At 55.2% G+C, this 22,592-nt stretch overlaps 3 protein-coding genes across 3 annotated transcripts; 1 reads left to right on the top strand and 2 right to left on the bottom strand.

Annotated features, from left to right (window-relative positions):
- Positions 1-1,437: 1,437 nt before the first annotated feature.
- Positions 1,438-3,465, top strand: LOC123374505 (ubiquilin-1-like). Its single transcript, XM_045024567.1, has one exon. It carries the CDS (start codon positions 1,577-1,579, stop codon positions 3,203-3,205), a length of 1,629 nt encoding a protein of 542 aa, XP_044880502.1. The 5' UTR covers positions 1,438-1,576; the 3' UTR covers positions 3,206-3,465.
- A 9,038-nt stretch (positions 3,466-12,503) lies between these two features.
- On the bottom strand, positions 12,504-14,618 carry LOC123374500 (ubiquilin-2-like). Its single transcript, XM_045024553.1, has one exon. It carries the CDS (start codon positions 14,580-14,582, stop codon positions 12,519-12,521), a length of 2,064 nt encoding a protein of 687 aa, XP_044880488.1. The 5' UTR covers positions 14,583-14,618; the 3' UTR covers positions 12,504-12,518.
- Positions 14,619-17,943: 3,325 nt separating this feature from the next.
- Positions 17,944-19,899, bottom strand: LOC123374511 (ubiquilin-1-like). The gene has a single exon (XM_045024579.1). The coding sequence runs from the start codon at positions 19,627-19,629 to the stop codon at positions 18,079-18,081; it is 1,551 nt and encodes a 516-aa protein (XP_044880514.1). The 5' UTR covers positions 19,630-19,899; the 3' UTR covers positions 17,944-18,078.
- Positions 19,900-22,592: the final 2,693 nt, after the last annotated feature.

Raw genomic sequence — 22,592 nt, 5'->3', positions numbered from 1 at the left:
GGGTTACCGGGTAGGACTGGATGCTCTGCTCTCTGGCACTTTGGTGCTGGCCCAACAACAGGGATTGACAGATTCCAGCAGCAGGGCGGGGAGGGGAAGACATGGGTCAGCTTCATTTTTTTTAACAGTCTCCTTGGTGACAGAAATGCAGCCAGAGGGACACTAGGAACCCGCAGTGCTGCATTGCCTCCAGGGCGCGTCACATCAGGGGCACCAATCTCCTCAGCCTTCCAGGGGGGCTTCGCTGTGAGGACAGGTCTCTCTGGGAGGCGGAGGGAAGGGTAAACGGCTGGAGCTCCTCTGATGGTTAGAAACCTTCCTCTAATTTCAAGCCTAAACTTGCTGATGGCCGGTTTCTATCCGTTTGTTCTTGTGTCCACATTGGCACTGAGCTTAAAGAACTCCTCTCCCTCCCTCTGATGTATTTCCAGAGAGCAATCGTACAACCTTTTGGATTTTGCATGCCAGCAATCTGGTGCCGTTCCAGTGTCAGTGGAGCTCATCCCACCTGTATAGACCACTCCTTCTCCAAAAGGTTCCCCAGTTCCTAGTAACCCTAAATCCCTCCTCCCTGCAGCACCGTCTCATCCACGCATTGAGACCCTGCAGCTCTGCCTGTCTGACTGGCCCTGCCCGTGGCACTGGAAGCATTTCAGTGACTGCTGCCATGGAGGTCCAGGACTTCACTCTCTTACCTAGTAGCCTACATCTGGCCTCCAGGACCTGTCTCCTATCCTTCCCTATGTCACTGGTACCTACATATACCATGACCCCTGCCTCATCCCCAGCACTACCTGTAAGGTTATCTAGATGTCTCGTGAGATCCATTACCTTTGCACCCAGCAGGCAGTTCACCATGTGGTTCTCCCAGCCATCACAAGCCCAACTATCTATATTTCTAATAATGAAATCCCCCATTACTATTGCTTGTCTCGTCCTAATAACTGGGGTCCCTGCTGCGGAGGGGTGTCATCGGTCTGAGAGGAGTCCATGACATCATCAAGAAGGTGGGTCCCCAACAAGGAATCATCCCACTTTGCTGCAGGGATAGCTCAGTGTTTTGAGCTTTGGCCTGCTAAACCCAGAGTTGTGAGTTCAGTCCTTCAGGGGACCATTTAGGGATCTGGAGCAAAAATCTGTCAGGGATGGTACTTGGTCTTGCTAGTGAAGCCAGAGGACTGGACTCGATGACCTTTCAAGGTCCCTTCCAGCTCTATGAGATAGATATATCTTCATATTAGATGCTTCTTGCCCCAAGATTTGCCATCTGCATGGGGGCATTTGCTTCCCAGCTCGCATTACCTGTGTATGATAGCGACTTTGGGGATGGTCCTTGTGCCCCACCTGGGGACCACTTGCTCCATGAGGAACACGCCAGGTGTCCATGTGGTTTCTTGCTTACAGTGACATCAGCAGGGATGTCACAGTGCAGCCCCAGGAGGTTAGGAAGCTGCGAGCAGAGGAGCAGCAGGGGGCGGTGCACAGCTGGCATGAGCGCTCTGGATTTGGACATTCCCAGCCCCTCTAAGTCTCTGGTCTCGCTGCTTTCCCAGAAGGGACCAGCGTCGTGTTAGCCATGGCTGGGAAGGGACAGGGCCCTGGCGGCAACCCTGCAGAGCCCCTGATCATCAAAGTGACAGTGAAGAGCCTTGAGGAAAGGGAGGAGTTTGCAGTGTGGGAGAACAGCACCATCGCCGACTTTCGAGGCGAAATCGCCAAGCGCTTCCGCGCTCCCACCAACCTGCTCCTCTTGATCTTTGCTGGGAAAGTTTTGAACGACCGAGATACTCTCAGCCGGGCCGGGATCCATGACGGATTCACCATCCACCTTGTCATCAGGCCGCAAATGAGAGCAGAGGACCAGGCAGCTCAGCAAACTAACGCCAGCACACATGCTGCCACCCTTCCAGCTGGCTCAGCTGGTCTGGCAGATCTCAGCATGCTACCTGGGAATGCACACAGCATTTTAGCTTTCCTAAATGAGTTCCAGCAGCTGCTGGTGGTCAACCCCGAAATGATCCTACAGATTCTGGAAAATCCCTTTGTCCAGAGCGTGCTGTCAAACGCCGACCTGATAACAGGGTTCTTAAGGGAACACCCCCTGTTCCAGCAGTTTGCCCAGGAGAATCCAGAGGTCAGCCACATCTGGAACAACCCAGCCCTCCTGCGAGAAATGATCGAGTTTGTTAGGAACCCAGGGATGATGCAGGAAATACTGAGAAACCGGAGTCAGACTCTGCTGCTGGGTGGAGACAAAGTCTTGTGGCAAATGCTCCCTGATACTCCAAAGCCAACACTGAATGGACCACAGGCACAGTGTGGGAGTGACCCACCCCAGAACAAGCCGCCCCCAGCAGGGGTCAGCCAACTGTCCCGCACAGAAAACAGAGACCCTTTGCCGAACCCTTGGGCATCTCAGTTTGGTCCACAGAGTTGCATCCCCCATCGCAACCATGGCATTGACATTGCGGGTATTCATGTCAGCAACAGCCCAAACTGCAGCACGGGGAAGAGCCCCTGGGTGCCGCCTGCAGTTGCAGCTGGGATGTGTAACACGCTGGAAGTGCAGAACACCTCGCAAGAGATAACCAGGAATGCCCAGCCTTTCCAGAGCATCCTGTCTGTCCCCTACATGAGGAATATAATGCAGGCCCTGAGCCAGAACCCCAGTCTCATTGTGCACTTCATGCTGAGTAACCCCCGGTTCGTTGGTATCCTGCATCCCCACCAAGAAGTAGCGCGGGAGCTCCAAGCCCTCCTCCAGCTGCTGCACAGCCCAGACATGCCGTTAGTGATGGCAAACCCGAGAGCCACCAAGGCTCTGTTCCAGATTCAGCAGGGTTTCCAGAACCTAGGGCTGGAAGTGCTCAGGTTCGCCCGAGGCAGCGCTCCTGGCTCAGGGGCAGCGGGACGCCCGGCTGATGGCGGAGAAGTAACTGGGACTGGTTCTGAGCCACGTGAGAATGCAAGCCCAGCCCCAGGATCAGCCGAGTCGGGGTGCCAGCAAATTGTGCAGAGTATTGGTCAAGCAAGCCCCCTGCTTCCCCAAACTCCAGAAACCCAATTCCAGCAGCAGCTGGAGCAGCTCTACGTAATGGGTTTCCTGAACCACGAAGCCAACATACAAGCTCTGAGAGAGGCTGGTGGAGACATCAACGCTGCCATAGACAAACTGCTGGGCTCCCAGCCATCCTGGCCACATTAGCCGGTCTGTTTTTGCTGTTGGCTCTGAAGACTAAGCTGCTTGGGGCTCTGTCCTTTGGACTCTTGTTACTCTCTCTTGCGATAAACTAAAGCTGATCACGATGCGTCCTGAGCAGTAGTTTTCTTCAAGCAGTGGGGAATCAATGCCTCTGAGTTCAAAGCAAGCTTAGGGTGCACTGTGACTATCAGTGATCATTACTCCATGAGCATGGGTCTGTCTGGCCTACAGCTCTCAATAATTAATTTCCTATTAAAATATTAGCCTCCAGCGATATTTGACGTGCTGTTATTTGTAGCACCCATCTGTTTACTGATGGCCTAAGCTCCAGCCACACAAGGGAGGGACGGTGGTGGGCAGAGGAACACATGGAGGAGCTGGTCTCTCCCTCCACTGCTTGTCTTCATGGTTGATTATCAGAGGGTCTTTTTAGGTCCCTAACTAGTGGATCTCCAGGGGATGGCCCGACCCAAAAGCATCTGTTCTCTTCAGGTGGACACGAGCTCCCAACCCTTCCGTGCAATTAACCCAGCGTTGGTCGTGTCTTGCCATAACTTCAGCTTAGGGATCTGGCTGAAGATTCAGCTAAAGCACAACTGCCAGGAAGCTCTTGCTTGACCTAACCCGAGCACAGGATGTGAAGGATCCGGGGAGTGCCATGCCCTCCCCCGCTTTGATTCTGGGGGCTGCCCCAGACACAAAGGGAAACTCCCCCCTCAACATCCACAAACCCACTTCCTGGCTCTCCTACAAATCCCACCTCAAAGCTCCCCTTTGCTGGGAGGCTACAAAAAAACTGGCCAGTGCTTAGACTGCTGCTGTGCTGAGACCTACGTGCTGACCAGTATTACCTCAATGTTGTTTTTCCTCATCAGGCTGTATCCACCTCTTCTCTCTTGTCTCATATCTACCTGGTGAGCTCCTCGGGGCAGGGACTGTCTTTTTGGTGTGTGTTTGTGCAGCACCCAGCGCTGCAGGGTCCTGGTTCATGGGCTCTCAGCACTACGGTGATACTAATAGTGAAGAATCACCATCATGTAAGGTGTTGATAGTCACGTAAGGAGGCTGTGCAGTCTAGCCGATGGGGCACTACACTTACGTTAGGAGACCTGGTCTCCTTTCCCAGTGTGGCTGGTGACTTTCTCTTGGGTCAGGCACAAATTCTCCATACTCCTTTCCGATCGGCATCCTGGGGATGGCGAGTTCGGATTGGCTCTTGCAGGATGGTTTGAGCTCTCTAGATCAGTGTTTCTCAACATTGTTGATATCAGGGTGGATGTGGTCCTGTTATCTATCCTACCTACCTAGCTGCCCTAACTCCCAATCCTCGCTAACTAGGCTCTCTAGTTAGTTCTCCATTACTGTGGCATCTGAAGGCCAGATTTTTAAAGGTACTTGGTGCGTAAACATGCAGGCAGGTGCCCAAATACCTGGATGCCTCCCACGTGTCTATGACTATGTCCTCATGCCCCCACCTTGTGAGGCAGGAGAGGTTCACGTCTCCATGTAACAGACGGAGATCTGAGGGACAGAGAAATTAAGGCCACATTGTCCAAAAGTGACCTTCAAGAGGGACCTTAAGTCCGGGCACCCAAAATTAGTGTCCAAGGTAGAAAATTTCTGCTTCAGTGACTTGCCCAAGGCCTCAGAGTAAACCTGTGGCAGAGAGGGGAACCGAGCACAGGCTTCCTGGGGCCTGAATCTGTTCCCTCTCCACAAAACCCCCGCTCCTGGGCACAGCAGCTGACGCGCCGGGCTCGTCTACATGGCTCTGTGCCTGTGTGTCCACATGTGCGTGTGGTTTGCATTGAGGTTTTTTGCATGAAAATTACTTGTGCCAGCACGCAGCGATTCTTTCAGATGAACTGGCCACTTTGTTGTGAAGTGCGATGGGGATGGAGTCAGTGCGGCGAAAGGTTCGTGCTGATTCAGGGGCAAGTAGGTTGAGCCAGCCGCATGGACACAATTATTTCAGATGAGTGATTCCGCAAAAGGTTCTGTGCAAAAATATATCCCACAAAAAAATCCCAACCCTGTGCGGACAAGCCCCCAGTTCTGGGCCCTTGGATTTCCTCGGCCGTCTCTGCTGGTGAGACAGTTCCCCTGGCACCGGACGCCCAGAGAGCTAAAGACCCAGGCTCTCAGGGTGGGTCTGGAGCAGACTCCTGCCCTTTGTGACTGGGCACAGCTTGGGACTCCTAACCCACCCTCCCCAGAGGGTCACACGCTAGGCCAGCGCCTGCCGTTAGAGGCCCCTGTGGCTCCAGGGTAAGGCAGCTGGTCAATCAGAGTTATTCTTTGGGCCAGTCGCTGGCAGGGTCGTGTTGGATGAGAGGGTGGGTGAAATGTGCAGGTCAGAGCATGGCCCAAATGGTGAAATAAAAGTCTATAAAATAATGAATGGTTTGGAGACGGGCGCTCGGGAGCTCCTGTGCTCCCTGTCTCCTAACACAGGAACAACGCGCCACTGAGTGAAACTGAAAAGGGTCCGGAGGGATCGTAGCTTGTCACGGAGTCACCGGGCCGATGTGCTGGAGCTGCTCCAAATGAAGCCGGGCAGGACGCTGCGGTAACATGCCCACTGTTGCCAGGGTAAGACGCCTACGTGGCTTCAGCCTTCCTGGGTCTGACCTCATAGCATTCAGCAACCCCCATTGACCAGGCACTCCCCGCAGCGAGTCCGCCTGGGCAGGGCTCCTGGGGAAGCCAGAGGTCCCTGCACCCCGACTCCGCAGTCAGCCGTGACTCTCAGCCAGCGTGTAAAACGGAAGGTTTATTAGTCGACAGGAACACAGCATAGAACAGAGCTTGTTAGCACAGAAATCAGTGACTTTCAGCCAAGTCCATCTTGGGGGAATCCTGGGCCAGACACCCTGGACTCCCCCCTCTCCAAGTCCCCCACAGCAGACTGCCCCGGCCCCCGCTGCCTGGCCTCCAATATGGCCGTGGCTCCTCCCCTGGACTTTGTCCTGCTTCCTGGGCAAAGTGTCACCTGGTCGCAACCCCGTCTTGGGTTACAAAGGGCATCGGGCATTGCTTACTTGCAGGCAGCTGGGCCGACTGCCCTGCCCCCGAGGGCCTCGGCAAAAGCCACACACCCAATTCCCACCACCTAGGCATTGGTTGCAGTACACAGGGAAACTGAGGCACACACAGTATTATTACAGGACAGTAAGACTCATAGGCAACATAACAAAGGGAAACACCCCACTTCGTCACATAGCTAATGGCAACTCAAAAGTTGGCAGGGAAATTCAACCCTGTGCTTCAGATTGGAAATTGACTAGAGGCCAGGATTAGATCTACGGGAGGGGCAGATTGTCCCTCTCCTCCAGTGCTCTTGTCCCTTCCTCTGCAGCGTCTGGTGCCAGCATTTTTGTTGGGTTGCGGGGCTGTTGGTTTGGGGGTGATTTTGCTAGCAAAATGCTGTGGTGTGTACTTGCCTTTGCTGCAGGCCCTTTGGCTTATCCCGCTGATAGACGTGGTGGGGTTTTGTGTTTGTTTTCAATTTGTGCATGCCCCAGAGCAGGGCACAGCCAATTACTTTGAATCTAAACGTAATCTGGATTGGCCTGATTCACACGGCAGAAAACGGAGCGCGTGGGACACAGCTGCTCGGCGTGGTGCAGCCCTTCCACTGCTGGGGCTCCCGGTAGCTCCTCTGACTTCACCATCTCCTCCCTGTCTGGAAGCTTTTCCAGCACTGCAGCCTGCATAGCCCTCGGTGCCTGTATCATTTATCCTAGTGTTAAATATTAACAGGAGCAGGAGTTCACCTGACTAGTATCGCTGCACGCCGCAGGGCAAGGCCGCGTGGCATCAGGCCAGGATTGTCACACGTAAAGTCCGGCTACTGCCCAGCGCCCAGCTGTTCTCACTCACACCCCTGGGAGCGGCCGGGGGACTCAGAGGGTTTGAAAATCAGGCTTCTTATGTAGGATCCTGACTGCAGGCACCTAGTATTGCAACTTTTGGCCATGCTTTGCTGCGTTCCACTCCACGCTCCCTCTGTGCAGTAACCACCACACCTGTTGGGATGAAGGCGCCGGGCTGAAGTGGGTGTTATAAAGAGCTAACAGGATGTGCTGGGGAAGTCCTCACCTCACCCTAGACATGTGCAAAGAGAGAACAGTTCAACGCCAGGAAAGCAATGAGAAGGTGCAAGGGTTTGCTATGAAAATCATCAAGGAAGGTTAGCCAAATGCAAGGGATGTTCACATCTGCAGGGCAGGAGAAGACCTAAACTCCATCCCTCATCCTGGGGTCGATAAGAACCACGTGAGCTCTTTCTTCTGCACATCTCCCAGGGAAGAAGAGCTTTTGTAAACTATGTAGCGCCTCATACAGAAGAAGCTTGGAGTGGTACTTCAGAAACGTCCAGGAAGGGAGAGTGGTGTCACCGTGCCCATTTTACAGATGGGGAAGGTGCAGCTCAGTGACTGAGTAGCAGACACCCTGAATCCTAGCCCTTCGGCGAAACTTTGATTCCAAACCCACTGAAATTGATTTCAGCTGACTTTGGATTAGAGGCAAGTGACCATCCTTCTTCCAGAATCCCTCCCAATCTCTTCTCTGTTTCTTACCCTCACATCTGGCAATTCGGTTTAACCACGTGCAGATGAGCAAGTCTCCATTACACATCAAATCCATCTGCCCCCCCGCAAGGTGCGGCAGGAATCCAAGGAACATTTCATCCTGAGCTTTGGATGAGCACTGAGGGGCTGAAAAGGGGCCACCCAGGGCTAAGGGGTATATGAACCCCTCGTTCCATGTTGCAGCATTGAACAGTTCAGTGCAGCCCAGGATTTTGTGCCGAGTTAGGGTAACCGCCACCATTACGAATCTGTCTACTTTTATTAAAGACACCGAAAAAGAGGGGGAAAGCATGGAAACCTTTGCAATGTGAAGTACGAGGTGAGGCTTTCGTTTTAACACTCCCCCTTATTTCCTTTTCCCCGGAGAGGTTTTATAAGGAGACAAGCCCCGGTTTCACAGTCTCTTCAGGGTTTTTCAGGACAACATTTTTGGTGGCCACAGAGTGTGTGGCCACTAACTCTTGCTGGTAGCCGCTCTCACACATTTCCCTAAAATACTTGATTCGCTTTAGGACAAATAAATATGTGCATAGACACGGCCAGCTCACTGTCACTGATTTATTGCCAGCTAAGTCTGTTGTGAGAGGTGATATTACCAAACATACAAGCATCACTTTTCACAGCAGACTTACGCAGCCCTGGCAAGCCTGGGGACCCCCTGGATGGGGGGTCGGGGGAGACAGCGAGAGCCAGGGGCAATGGGGGTGGGTGGGGAGGTAGTGTGTGTGTGGGGGAGCTGGAGCCCAAAGCCCTGTGGTCAGAGCCTGCGGCCCCGGCCCCGCCACCCCCGGGCTGAAGCCTGAACCCCATCATCCCAGGAAGGTGGGGAAGTCACCGGCTCAGCTGCCTGGTCCCCCAGCACTGTGCCCCACGGGGAGCAGGGCCCAACCACTGCTGGTGGCCCCAACACCCAGGCAGTGCATCCAGGAGCAACAGGGAGGGGCCGCTACTCCCCCCCCCCCAGTAACAGCCCAGGAGGCTGTGGCCGCGTTTCAGAACCGCTGTGGGATGGCATTACAGGTGGTAAGAACTGTCCTTGGGGGGCCGGGTCAGAAAAGAGGGGAGTTCACAGGGGCTGGAGCTGTCCTGCTGCTGCTGTTAAAGTCTGATCCCGTTTCCAAGACAAACCCGGACGAGAGGGGAGAGGAAAGATCAGCAAAGAGAGCCAATGCAGCTTCTGTCTCTGCCGCTGACTCTACTGCTGGAGAAACACAGCCCCAGCCCCCGGTCTGACCGGCCGCTCTGAGACCCGGCAGCCTGGGGCCAGCGCTGGGTGGTTTGGGGCACCGCTCCTAGCCGCCTCTCTGCTCACGGGCTTCCAGCAACATTGCAACCCTGGCAGGAGGGGCTGGCTAAGCTGGACACTGGCTCTGTAACCGACTCAGCCCACCTGGACTTCATTAACAGCCTCTCCTGGGGGCCGGATGGAGGCAGCTGGTCTCCATAAATGAGCGGGACATAGAGGGAGGAAGCTAGGGGTGGGCATGCAGGGTGCAGCAGATCCTGGACCGGGGGGACAGGTTTGGGCCTGGAAGCCAGACCCAGAGGGCTGAAGGAGGTTGCGAGAGGGCCAAGAGAGCAGCACAGGGGGGTTGCCAGCCAAACTGTCCAAGCCAGAGAGACTCAGAGACAGCTGCTGAGAGCATCTAGGTGGCTGCGGAGACCCCGAGAAGCCAGGGGAGCTGCAGCGGGGTGTTGCCTGCTGATCTCTCGCAGCCAGAAAATTAGGCAAGGGAGGCAGAGACCCGTGGGAAGGCTGCAGCTAGAAAGGGCTGGGCGTGGCTGATCTGGGGCCTTCACTTTGAGGATTGTTTTGAACTGTCTCCTTAATGAACCCAGGCCTAAAAGCTGCTACTGGACAGAGAGCCTCTGGGGATTACCCCAGGAGCCGTAGAAGGGGAAACCGAGGCAGGGCACTGCAGAAGCAGCCCTGTCCCAAGAAGGCGAGGAGACAGAAGAACTAAGGTGAGGAATTAAAAGGAGACGGGAGGGGAGGGGTGACAGCAGGAACCCAAATCTCACCTTGGCGGGGGGCTGGGCAGGCTTTAGCTGGCACTTTTCAGCGATTTCTTCCTGTTTCTAGAATCGTTCTGCTTGTTGTCATATTAACCTGCGCCTTTACCTGGAGCCCTGCAAACCCCTAATCATGGGTCTCTTCCCCTAAACAATTCCATCTGCACCAGGCTAGTGTCACGGAGTGTGGGGGAGTCCGGCCCTGCACCCCTCTTCCTTGGACCCACAGTGACTCTCAGCCAGCCAGTAAAACAGAAGGTTTATTGGCCAACAGGAACACAGGCTACAGCAGAGCTTGGAGATACAGCCAGGACCCCCCAAATTGGTCCTTCTGGGGGTTCAGGGTGCTTGGATCCCAGCTTGGGATTCTCTGAATTCCACCACCCAGCCCCAAACCGAAAGTGACCAAACTCTCTCCAGCAGGCTCTCTCCTTTGTCCAGCTTCCCTGGCCAAGGTGTCCACTCCCCTCCCCTCGCCTGGCTCAGGTTACAGGCTCAGGTCCTGTCTCTCACCTACAGTCACCCCCCCCCCCCGCCCGCTCTCCCATCCCCCACACAGACAGTTCCTACTGCATCACAGCTAGTTACTCCAAGGTTTGCTGCCTGCCCTGGAATTATTTCTGGGGTTTCCTAAACCTCTGACTGACGGGGGAAGATGGGTAGATCGCTCTGTAATGTGCCTGTTCAGTACATGCCCCCTGAAGCTCTTGTACTGCCACTGTCAGGGACTGGATCCTGGGCAAGATGGAGCATTGGTCTGACCCAATCTGGCAGCTCTGATGTTCTTCCTACATGGGCTCTGGGAGGGGAATTTCTAAATGAGACGTGGCCAGATCTACCGGACATCCAGCCCAGCTGCCTGCGCCCAGGACAAGGCTGCACCGTAGGCAGTCTGCACACGCTGTCCTGCTAAGCGAGAGCTGGTTCTGGGCTTTGCAATGGCCGGAGCAGAGACTGCTGACAACACCTCGAGCTATTTGCTAGCATCGTTTATTGAACAAAGGAGGCCAAATCAGCGCGTGGGCCACTCCAACCGCAGGCACCCAGCAGGCAGCCAGCGCAGCTGCCTCCTCTCCCCGCGTCGGACTCTGTCTCTGCTGTTAACAGGGACAAGGGAGACCCCACAGCCAGAGTCCCCAGCCCTTGGCCGCACTGGTCATGTGTTGCCAGCCCCAAGCGGGGACCCATGCAGGCGGCCTGGGCCCCGAGCGAACCCTCCGGTGCAGCTGTTGATGACAATGGGAGTTTTAATGAGCTACAGACCAGACCCTCCAGGACAGAGATCGCTTCGCCCACCCAAGGCCGGAAGGAAACAGCAGGGAGAGGCTGGTTGGCTGCAGGGCCTGGGGGAGTGGGGGGAAGGGGGGGCTGGGTACCAGGGCAGAGGGAGATGGGGGGGAGGGACCAGAGCGCAGTATGACAAGTCCCCGTCAGGCCAATCGACCGCAGTGCACCAGGCAGCCCCGAGCCGTGTCCCCAGAGCCTGGGGGGCCTTTGGCATCGGCCAAGAACAGCCACCTGGCTGCCAAGCCCGAGCCACACAGGCCAGGGCCTGGACTGGGCCTTGGACCCTGACGGGGGCCACACCACAGGAGAGTCTGTGAATGATTCTCTGGGGAGGGGTCCCCACCCCCAGCAGGGACGGTCACAAGCCCCGGGCCGAGCGCAGCTCCCCTGGCCATTGCTGCTGCCGTCCAGCAGAGGAGGGACCCTCAGGCAAACCCTCAACCCCCCGCCCACCCGGCCCAGGGAGCTGCCATAACCCCGGAGGTTTCTCCATTCACTGCGCTTCCCTTCTGAACTGAGTCTCAGCCAGCTCGGCCTCCCGGCTGCCTCTCAATCCAAGCCTCCTGGGGACTGGACTGAGAAATGGAGAGTCACTGTCTCTACTGGGACTAAGGAGACCTGAGGCAATGAGGTGCGGCCGGAGCCCTGGGAGGCAGAAGTGTTGGCGCGGAAGTGGCGGTTACAAGCAGCGTATAGGGCTGGGGGCCAAAGAGACGACTAACACTGGAAGCTTGTTTGCAAACTTCACTTGACCCTGGCTTCCTAATCCTGGCTCCAAACAATTTCCGTTAGTCGGGCTGCTCCTTGGGCTGTCTGAATGGCCAGCGAGGACTCGGTCTTCCAAAGCAGAGCAAATGGAATGACTGCACCGTGTGTCACACGAAAGCAAGTCACACAGCGGTGACAGCGAATCCAGGGTTCGAAATCACACTTCTTGCCGAGCCAGGTGAAGGAAAGGTGCAATTCATGAGCTGGATTAGGTGACTTGGGAGAGTTGGGTCAAATTCCTGGCCCTGCCACAGACTTTCTGGATGTCCCAGGTCAAGTCACTTAGCATATGTCTATACAGGGATAAAAGCCCCGTGGCACAGACATAGCTGGCCCGGGTCAGCTGACTCAGGCTTGCAGGGCTTGGAGTGCAGGGCTAAAAACTGCTGTGTAGACATTCAGGCTTGGGCTGGGCCTGCGCTCTGGGACCCTCCACCCTCAATTTCCCTCTGTAACACGGCAATAAAAACATCCCCCCTGCTCCTCCCCCCCGTGCCTGTCCCGTCTCTTTAGATCAGAAGCTCTTTGGAACAGGGACTAACACGTGGCGGGAGGGAGCACTTTGAAAGCAAGCCGCTGCACGCTACCTTAATATGCACCAAGCTGTTTTTAGTATGTAACAAGACAGAATTACAACAGGCAAAATGAACACGTTACAATATCTTGCTTGGCTGGGACTTTGTTAGCATCTCAATGGCTGCATTGATTTCCCCTTCTGTGTCGATCAGAGCCTGTAAATTCGCTTCCCGGTCCTGGAAGCCCATTGTTCTGAGCTGCTCCATTTGTCGCTCAAATCTGACGTCTGGCCTCTGCTGATCCACACACCCTTGGCCTTCAGGTTCATCCTTGTCTGATGATAGACTGACATCCTCCTCGGACTCGCTACTGGGAACGGACCCTTCCATGCTTTCCAGCTCCAGTTCCACGTCCCGGTCCCCCAGCCCTAGGATAAAATCTGGGACCTCGGCTGAGAGCGTCTGCAAGCCCAGCTGAATCTGTAACAAAGCCTGCATGGCTCTAGGGCTGGTCAATAAGGGGGCGATTTCAGCGCTCTCCAACTCCGGAGGAACCTGGTGTGTCCTTTCGTCTTGAGGCCGAGAACGTCCATCATTGGAGAGGTGGGTATTATTCAGCAGCATCTGTGCTGGGCCATTGGGATTGGACAACACGCTCTCCATGTTCTGCATGAACTCTGGGTTTCCTGTTAGCTGCTGAACCATACTCTGAATTCCTCCTGTGTTGGCAAACCCAGGGCCTGCTCCAGGCCCAAAATTTAGAACAATAAAGTTCTGCCCTGTGCTATGGCTGGTACGATGGCTATGGTTATTCACAATATCACCGGCCCTGTTCGTCCGAGCGGCCCAAGGGTTTGGTAAAGGGTCTCTGTTTTCCATCCGGGCTGGCGGACTGGCCCCATCCAAGGGTGGGTTATTCTCCAATGATGCAGACGGGTTGCTCCCAAACTGAGCTTGCACGGCATTCATCATTGGTTCCTCTATCTCGCTGTACAGCTGCTGCAGGGCACTATATCCACCCGGGATGCTCTCCAGGTTGCTTAAGGCTCGGTCATGGTTCCTGATAATTTCTTGCAGCATTGCCGGGCTGCTGGAGACCTCAGTCATTTCCCGGATGAAATCTGGGTTGCGGAGAATGTGATTAATCTCGGGGTTTTGCTCGGCCAGCTGCTGCATCTGCGGATTGGAGAGAAGGATCTCCTGGACCAGGTCCGTGTTGGTGAGGATGTTCTGCACCAAGGGATTCTGTGCCACCTCACTCATCAAGTCCTGTATGGAACCGTCAGCCTCTGAGGCCTCGCTCATTAAATCCGACACGTCGGTTGGGTCCAGACCCAGCACGCTCATGCCTGTCACCCCGATGAGGAAGCCCAAGAGGAACGGGTTGCTGTTGATGGTGTTCAGATCCAGGTCCGAAGTGATGATCTCAAACAAGAGGTTTTCCATGATCTGCGCCACTAACTCCCGGCTGGATGCCACCAGCTCTTCCAAGCGCCCCTGCAGCTCGGACACGTCGGAGTATCTCAGGCCCAGGTGCTGCAGAGAGGGGCCCTGCCCCCAGGCAAGCAGGTTAGAAGCGCTGCTATTTGCGGACGGCATCGGTGGGGCGGCAGCATCCATCGGCTCAGCCGGGTGGTCCTGGGGCCTCTTTTGGGACCGGATGACAAGGTGGATGCTGAATCCACTGCGGACCCCGTGCTGGCTCAGTGTGTCCTGATCCTTTAGGATCTTCCCAGCAAATATTAGCACCAGCAGGTCAGAGGGAGCCTTGAAGCGCTTGGCAACCTCCTCCTTAAACGCCCAGATGGTGCTGCTCTCTGCTACCTCAAACTGCTCCTTCTGCTTGAGGGTCTTCACCGTCACCTTGAGGACGCCGCCGGACTCGGCGGTGATGGCTGCCTGGTTAGCGCCGGGGGCCCGTCGGCTTTCGGACATGGTGACTGGGATCCAGGGGAAGGAGACGGGACGTGACAGAGGACAATTCCTTTTGGCTGATGTACGGCGGCGGTCGTTCTTGTCGCTATCGTTACGGGCTTCCGGGGCGGAGCGGTGGGAAGGGGGAACTGGGCTGCTCTCCCCGTGGTACTGCTGGAAGCCAAAGCCAGAGCGCACATACCAGCCAGATGTTGGCCTGCTCCTCTGTTCACTCACCACCCGGCGGGTTCCCTCATGGTCTTTCTGCTGCTGATGCCACCTGCTCATGCAGCATTTCCACCTGCCTGTCCCGGGGCACTATGACATCACTGCTGACGTCACAGTAAGCAGACAAGGCATTGGTGGCTGGCTCTTCCCTTGAAAACAGGCCCAGGATCACCATATCCTGACCCATCCTTCCCTCCATCAGCCTGTCCCGCATCCATGTACACAGTGCCCCATACCCATGGCACCTGGGGGTTACCTGAGCACAGGGGCTCTCACAACAAATGTTTTGCTGGCCTCAGAGTGCGGCCACCGACTCCTGCTGGTGGCCGCACTGACGCTTTTCCCTAAAATACTTCATGAGCTTTAGGAAAAACAAAGAAATAGCACATAGACACATCCAGATCATTGCAATTTATGTAGGGTCTTTTTTTCTTTTTCTTTTGCAGACTCAATAATACAAATATTACCGTGAAAAGTGACATCTGTATGTTTGTTAATATCACTTTTCACAGCAAGTCCTGGCAAGTTAAGACCTGGATGGAGGGGGGGCGGGTGGCAGCGGAGGCCAGGGAGGATGGATGGGGGGACCCGCCACCACCACCACATGGTTGGAGGGGTGGGTTGGCGCCCTGGGCCAGCACCCACTGGAGCCCAGAGTTGGTGCCTGCACTTGCGTGGTCACGGCCGGGATCGGCGCCCAGGGCCAGGATCGGCGCCCAGTGCCACACAACCGGGGGCCAGCACCCAGAGCCCGGCACTTGCTCCTGTGCGACTAGGAGTCAGTGTCCTGGGCAGCACCCGCCTGAGCCTGGGGTTGGTGCCTGCAGCCGTGTGACTGGGGCTGAGCTCAGTGCCCGTGGCCAGCACCTGCCGGAACCCAGAGTCGACATCCAGGAGCGGTGCCCGGGATCAGCAGCCAGGGCTGGGGTCAGAGCGTGCAGCCGGGGGTTGACTGCCACCGGGGTTTGTGGCTGGCACTTAGGGTCTGTGCCTGCTGCTGCGTGGCCAGGGCTAGGGGTCAGCATCCAGATCCAGCACCTGCTGGAGCCCGAGGCCCGTGCCGGGGAGCTGCACCCAAGGCCGGCAGCCGCTGGAACTCAGGGTTGGCGCCTGGGGCCAGCACCCAGGGTCAGTGACTAGGGCTGGGGGTCGGCGTGCATGGATGGGGGCCAGCGGCTGCTGGTGTGATCGGGGGTCAGTGCCACGTGGCCAGAGCCACAGATCAGAACCAGCCGCTATGTGGCCAGGGGCTGGAGCCTGACGCCCCATGGCTGGAGCCCTAGTCTGCAGCCAGGCTCTCTAAGTCCCCGCCGCCCAACCACCCCAGGGCTGAAGTCCGAGCCCCACTAAGCCCCCGTCCCCCCTCCGGTAGAGAACTGGCTCCAAGGGCAGGGCAGGGCATTCAGGAGCAACAGGGAGGGCGGGGGGGGGGGGTCTGATGCTTTGCCGCCCCACCCCCCTCCACCACCACGGAGGAAGCTGTTCTGGCTGCAGGGAAACCCCCGGGTGGCTGGATTTGAGAAACGGGGGGCTAACACGGAGTGTGAGCTGTGCCCATGCCTGGCTTCCCCGCGTTCTCCTCCTACCCGACTTTCCGCCAGAGGCAGCCTTCTGGCCCGCTCCCAGCCAAGCTGCTCCCTCTGGGGAAAGCGCATCCCCTGGAAAACATCCTCTGCCCCACTCCCGCCATCGGGCAGCAGTGGGGCTGCAATGGCTCTTGTTCTTGATTGCAGGGCACCGTCCACCCCCCGCCCCACCCCCACACTGTCTCCCTGTGTCCCACTTCTCACCAAGGGGCAGGTCATCTTCCCCTGGGACATGCAGCTCTCCTCCTCACAGGGTCAGTAGTTAGAGGGGGTGGCCCAAGCCAGTCCGTCTTCTCAGACACCCAGCTGGCCCTCCCCTCTCTCAGCTCTCCAATGGGGAGGCCTGCTACCTCCCATGCACCTCTGATCCCCATGAGACAGGCCTGCTCCTCCAGTGACGAGCAGCAGGACCCCAAAACACCTTCTGTTGGTCCCACTGCTCTTGCCCCTTAGCGTTTAGAGGCAACTCCACCCCACAGTGCATGGTAGGTGATACAATCCAATAGTGATGGGACACAACGGAGGAATCCCTGGCTGGGCTCTCTGGCCTGGCCATGCAGACCATCCAACTGGTCCCTTCTGGTCTGGTGTTTCTGGGTCCCGCGGTCCCAGAACAAGAGGGAGGTCAGCTCACCTGCTCCTCCAGGAGGTAGAAGAGCCTACCTGCTGACAAAAGAGGACAGAGCAGACCAGCTGCCCTCCATCTGAATACTACCACCGCCCTAGGTGTGGATACAAGGGGATGTGGCTACTGGTGCAGTGGGCTGCATTCATCCAGGGTGTAACTCCACTGATCTCAGGATGAATTGGTCACCGAGAACCACTCGTTCTGCAGATTTAACCCTTCTCCGTCTGCACACATCAATCGTAACATCCCTGGTTTTTTTCATCATTTGTGATTGTTAGACAAGGAGCATTTCTGAACATGTTTTGGCCTTTGACTTGGTTGCCAGGTGTTTAGGTGAGATAGGCAAGGTTTGCTGTTTGAGCACCTAAGCCATACGCTGTGGGGTCTGTTTCCTAATTGGATGACATCAGGTTAGCGCTTCCAACACTTCACCACTGACGAATACTGATATTTACACCAATAAAAAGCTCCTCCAAAAACATCCGTGTGAACAGATCACAAGTTCCCTAATGTGCGCTGAACAGTGAATGTAAAATCGCACAAACACAGCCAGCCACTGTGGTTAGAGCTTCCCAACTACAGTCACAACTATTGGGCTGGGACCCAGGAGATCTGGTTCTATTCCAGGTCTCACACCGATGCCATGTGTAATTTTGGAGGAATCAATCTCTTTGTGCCTCAGTTTCCCCATCTACACCATGGGGATAATAACCTCAAAACACACACACACACACACACACAAACTCCTGTTAGTGAGTCTCAGAGCCCAGGTCAACTGACTCCGCCTGAATGTTTCCACTGCTATTGTTAGCCACACAGCATGAGTCCTGCAAGCCTGAGTCAGTTGATTTGGGCTCAGGGACTTTTTTGCAGACATACCCTTATCTAACAGGGGTGGTGTGAGGAGAAATTCTTAACTGCGTGTCAGTCAATCGAATACTACACTCATCCGGGCCCAGGTGGAGAGACAGAATATTTGCCCAGCTCTAAATAATATCTGCTTCACAGAGCTGTAGTGACGCTCATAATTAATTAACTCATTATCTCAAACTCCCTAGAGGACAGCTGCTAGGTAATAGCACGTTATCATAGGGCTGAAGCATGGAACATCTTTAGGCAAAAGCTACTGACTTCTGGCCTCTGACAAGAAAATGACAGCTGCCCACGAAAAGGTGCACCATTACTGGCTTTTCTTTATAAGACCGAAATCCAAGTGAACACATTACAGAGATGGTGCTACGACGGGTGGGCTGGATGTTTCTGTCTTCCCACTGTTGCGCTGATATCTTCTCCAGTTGCTATGTATGTTCCCGTCGCGGTTCAAGGAGCCCACTGATTCCAGCTACTCCAGTTCTTCCTGAAATTTGATTTCTGGAGCTTGTAAGTGCTGAGGATTCGTCCCAGGAAGAACTTTCAGCATCCGCAGCATGTTCAGATGTTGGTGTCCCTGCTCAGACGCTGCCGGTGCTGCGTGTGACATTTCACTGGGTGCAGGGCTCAGGCCAGTCGCACTTACAGAGCTCCCAGGATTTCCCAGTCCCCACAAACGGAGCGTAAACCACGGCAGAAGGACAGGGGCCTCTGCTGCCAACGTCTGCAGCCCCTGCTCAATCTGCAGCCAAGCCTGCATGGCTTTTGGGTTGGACATGGCCACTAACATCTCAGGGTTCTGGATCTGCTGAAAGAAATTCGGCAGCCCATGCGTCACTGGTTCTTGGTGCTGGGGGCTCTCCGCCGAGAAGGTGGCCTGTGCTGCCAGCTGAGCGTTCTGTATCAGCGACAGCATCATGCACTTGGTGTAGGATGCGCACAAGTTCACGATCAGCTGGGGGTTCTCGGTGATCTGCTGCACCAAGTTCTGAATCCCTCCTGTAGTGAACATCCCCGGTCCCAGATTTGGCACCGAAGAGCTCTGCCCAAAAGGGTTGGTGCTGCTGCTGGTAACACCGCTGTCCAGGTCCCCGCAGGTGCTGTTGGTGCAGATGCTTGTGGCACTCTGGGAGACGGAGGGAGGAGCCGACAGGTCTCTGTGATCTACGCAGGACGGCTGGCCACCCCCACCCACACCCTCCAAGGAGGGATTCCTCACCAGCATAGCAAAGGGAAGGTTTCCAAATTGCTCTTGGGCGGCGCTGAGCACTGGTTCCTGGGGCTCGGCATAGGCGCATCTCAAGGCATTGTCCCCGCCTGGGATGTTTTCCAAGTTGCTCAAGGCTCGGTCTTGACTCCTCATCTCCTGCATCATTTCTGGGTTGCGAACAATGTCCAGCATCTCCCTCATGATGTCCGCATTGTTGAGGATGCGGCTGATCTCTGGGATTTGTTGGGCCAGCTGCTGCATCTGCGGGTGGGCCATGATCAGTTGCCTCATCAGGTCAGGGTTGGAGAGCATGCTCTGGATAAACGGGTTCTCCACCTTCCGGGCCATCATCTCCGAGCTGGCCAGGAGCTGCAGTGGGCTCTGAAGTTCGGTGTTGGACACATTCACGCCCAGGCCTCGCCTGCTCAGATCAAAGGCGCTGCCGTGGGCGGAGGCGATGCCGGACGGCGCTGGGGTGGGGGCAACGTTCCTGGCCACGTACACGTGTGGAAGTGGATTGTCCTGGGGTCTCTTCTGCGTCCTGATGACGAGGTGGACAGTGATCCCGTCCTGGATCCCCCGCTGCCTGAGGGTGTCCTGGTCTTTCAAAATCCTCCCAACAAACACCAGCACCAGCTGGCTGGTCTGGCAGTTGAAGTGCTTGGAGATCTCCTCCTTGAACTGCTTGATGGTGCTGTTCTCTGGCACCACAAACTCCTCCTTCAGCTTGGGGGTTTTCACCGTGACTCGGATGATGCGGGGGTTGGCGGCGATGACTGGGCAGGCGATGGTGTTCTCTCCGCTGTCAGCCATGCTTCGTGAGGCTCAGGGAGGGCCGAGGAGAGCCGGAGTGCGGGGGGGCTGGGTTTCCTTAACTATGGTGATATTCTTAGTATTGTTCTTGCTGCTGTGATCCCAGATCTACGGGTGGGGGAGCACGAAAAGGGAACCGACCTCCCCCTGCCCTGCGTAATGCCAGAATCCAGGCCCAAATCATGCATACCAGCCCCCACCTCTTTACTCCCAGGGCTCCGGCTCCCTCCTGCCCCTCCTGCTCCTCCAGCAGTTCACCGCGCTGCCTGACAGCTGGGCCGACTGTGACATCACCGATGACATCTTTGTGAGCAGCAACGGCATTGGCAGCCCCTACCTCCCTGCTCCCCGAAATGGACAGACCCAAGAAAGATGCTGATCCATTGGAGCGGGCCCAGAGAAGAGCCACAGGAATGATGAAAGGATTAGAAACCCTGCCTTATAGTGATAGGCTCAAAGAGCCCAATCGGTTTGGTTTAACGAAGGGAAAATTAAAGGGTCACTTGATCACAGTCTGTAAGTACCTACGCAGGGAACAAACATTTAACAATGGGCTCTGCAGTCTAGCCGAGAAAGGTCTGACGTGACGCAGTGCCTGAAAGTTGAAGCTAGACAAATTGAGACTTTTTAGCAGGGAGGGTGATTAACCCTTAGCACAGTTTACAAGGGTTGTGGTGGATTCTCCATCACTGACCACTGTTCAGTCAAGGCGGGATGTTTTTTCTAGCAGATCTGCTCTAGGAATTATTCTGGGGCTGTTCCCTGGCCTGTGAGATGCAGGAGCTCAGACTGTATGAGCACAATGTTCCCTTCTGGCCTTGGAATTAATGAATCTGTGAATCATGGGGATGTGAAGCCAGGGATGGGCTGGATTTTCCTCTGCCTTAGTGCGGATCAGGAATAACTCCGCTGAAAGCAAGGACAGCGGTGCAGGGTCAGAATCAAAGCCCATGGCCCTGCTTCTCCTCTGCTCCACACCTGCTGTCCTTCACGCTGCAGAACGAGGGCACGGCTGTGGCATGCATGGCCTTGTTTCTCTCTGCTTCTCTGATGTGGAGAAAGTGGATAAGGAAAATTTATTTACTTATTCCCATAATACAAGAACTAGGGGTCACCAAATGAAATTAATAGGCAGCGGGTTTAAAACAAATACAAGGAAGTTCTTCTTCACGCAGCGCACAGTCAACTTGTGGAACTCCTTGCCTGAGGAGGTTGTGAAGGCTAGGACTATAACAATGTTTAAAAGGGAACTGGATAAATTCATGGTGGCTAAGTCCATAAATGGCTATTAGCTAGGATGGGTAAGAATGGTGTCCCTAACCTCTGTTCGTCAGAGGATGGAGATGGATGGCAGGAGAGAGATCACTTGATCATTGCCTGTTAGGTTCACTCCCTCTGGGGCATCTGGCATTGGCCACTGTCGGTAGACAGATACTGGGCTAGATGGTCTGACCCGGTCCGGCCGTTCTTATGTTCTGTCTAGCCTAGTTTGTAAGCTCCTTGGGGCAGGGATCACATCTCCATTTGCTAGTTTGGGAGATCCCTGGTACAGGCCATTGGGCCCTAATGGAAACAAGATTAAGTAATAATACTGAGCTGTTTCATCAGTGGATCTCAAAGCACCAGGACGTCAGTATCATTATTCCCATTTTACAAATGGGGAAACTGAGGCACGGGGAGGTGACCTGACTTGCCCAAGGTTCTCCAGCAGGCCGGTGGCAGAGCTTGGGGATAGAACCCAGATCTCTTGAGTCCCACCTCATATTCATAGCCTGTGTGGATGTCATCTAGGGACTACATGCCATGCAGACACTTTGCCTTGGGGTTACAAGACTGGCCTAGGGTGAAAGGAAGGAACTGTTTTCTCTTGTTCTTCGGTGGTGTACAGCAGGAGTACAGGGTGGCTAACCTAGAGTCAGTATGTAATTGGGTCTGTAACTAACTCTCTGCCTCCCTCCTTCCTCCCAGAGCCAGAGGGTCCTCCCCCACACCCCTACCAGAAGCTATTGCAAAAATGGGGAAAAATAAACAGGTTGTGAACTTCCAGTTCATTGAGGTACAGACCTGCCCCTGCCCTGCCTCTGCTCCGCAGCCTGGCTCCGCACTCACAGAGTGGGCAGCCCCTGGCTGGGACACACACACCCCTGCCGAGCCCCCCTTGACTCCACTGTGCCCCCAGAGGGGAGTCTCTCTCCCCATCTCAGTGCAGTCTGCTCCCCAGCTTCCTCATTGGCAAAGTGACCTGGGTAAATTGATGGAGGGGATGGTATAATGAGATTGCCTACGGTGGCGTATTGCCCATCTGCCACTGCAAATATCTCCAATGGCCTTAAAAGGTAATAATAATAAATAACTGGAGATATACCAATCTCCTAGAACTGGGAGGGACCTTGAAAGGTCATTGAGTCCAGCCCCCTGCCTTCACTAGCAGGACCAATTTTTGCCCCAGATCTCTAAGTGGCCCCCTTAAGGATTGAACTCACAATCCTCGGTTTCGCAGGTCAATGCTCAAACCACTGAACTATCCCTCCCTCCTAAGATAAACACTTGTATCAGAGGCCTGGTAGGAGGCCTGAAGCCTGAACTAAAGTACCGGTCAAAACTTTGCCAATATGAAGCAAAGTCAGGTTGTGTGCAAGAGGCAGGCCCTGCTCCCCGAATTTGGCAGGTACAGGGCTGATATTGTTCTCTCTGCGTGCTGCACTGGCTCTGTCCAGAGAGTCTGTACAAGCTCTGGCTAATGTTTGGCACCCAATTAACATCAAGTCAATGTAGATATTAATGTTCTCTATAGCGTAGGTACCTTGGCTTTTAGCCATGAAAGCAATATGATGGTGTGCCTCAGTTTCCCTTCTCATACAGCACATTAGGTCTGGAATGTCTTGTCTGCTGTGAAAAGTTCCAAGACTGGTTACACGCCCTAGCTTTAAGACAGCAGTATTACATGGCCTTTGGACATAACG

The sequence above is a fragment of the Mauremys mutica genome, chromosome 1 (assembly GCF_020497125.1).
Source record: "Mauremys mutica isolate MM-2020 ecotype Southern chromosome 1, ASM2049712v1, whole genome shotgun sequence".
Lineage (NCBI taxonomy): Eukaryota > Metazoa > Chordata > Testudines > Geoemydidae > Mauremys > Mauremys mutica.
The sequence above is the reverse complement of the archived record's forward strand: the minus strand, read 5'-3'. Positions and strand labels throughout refer to the sequence as shown.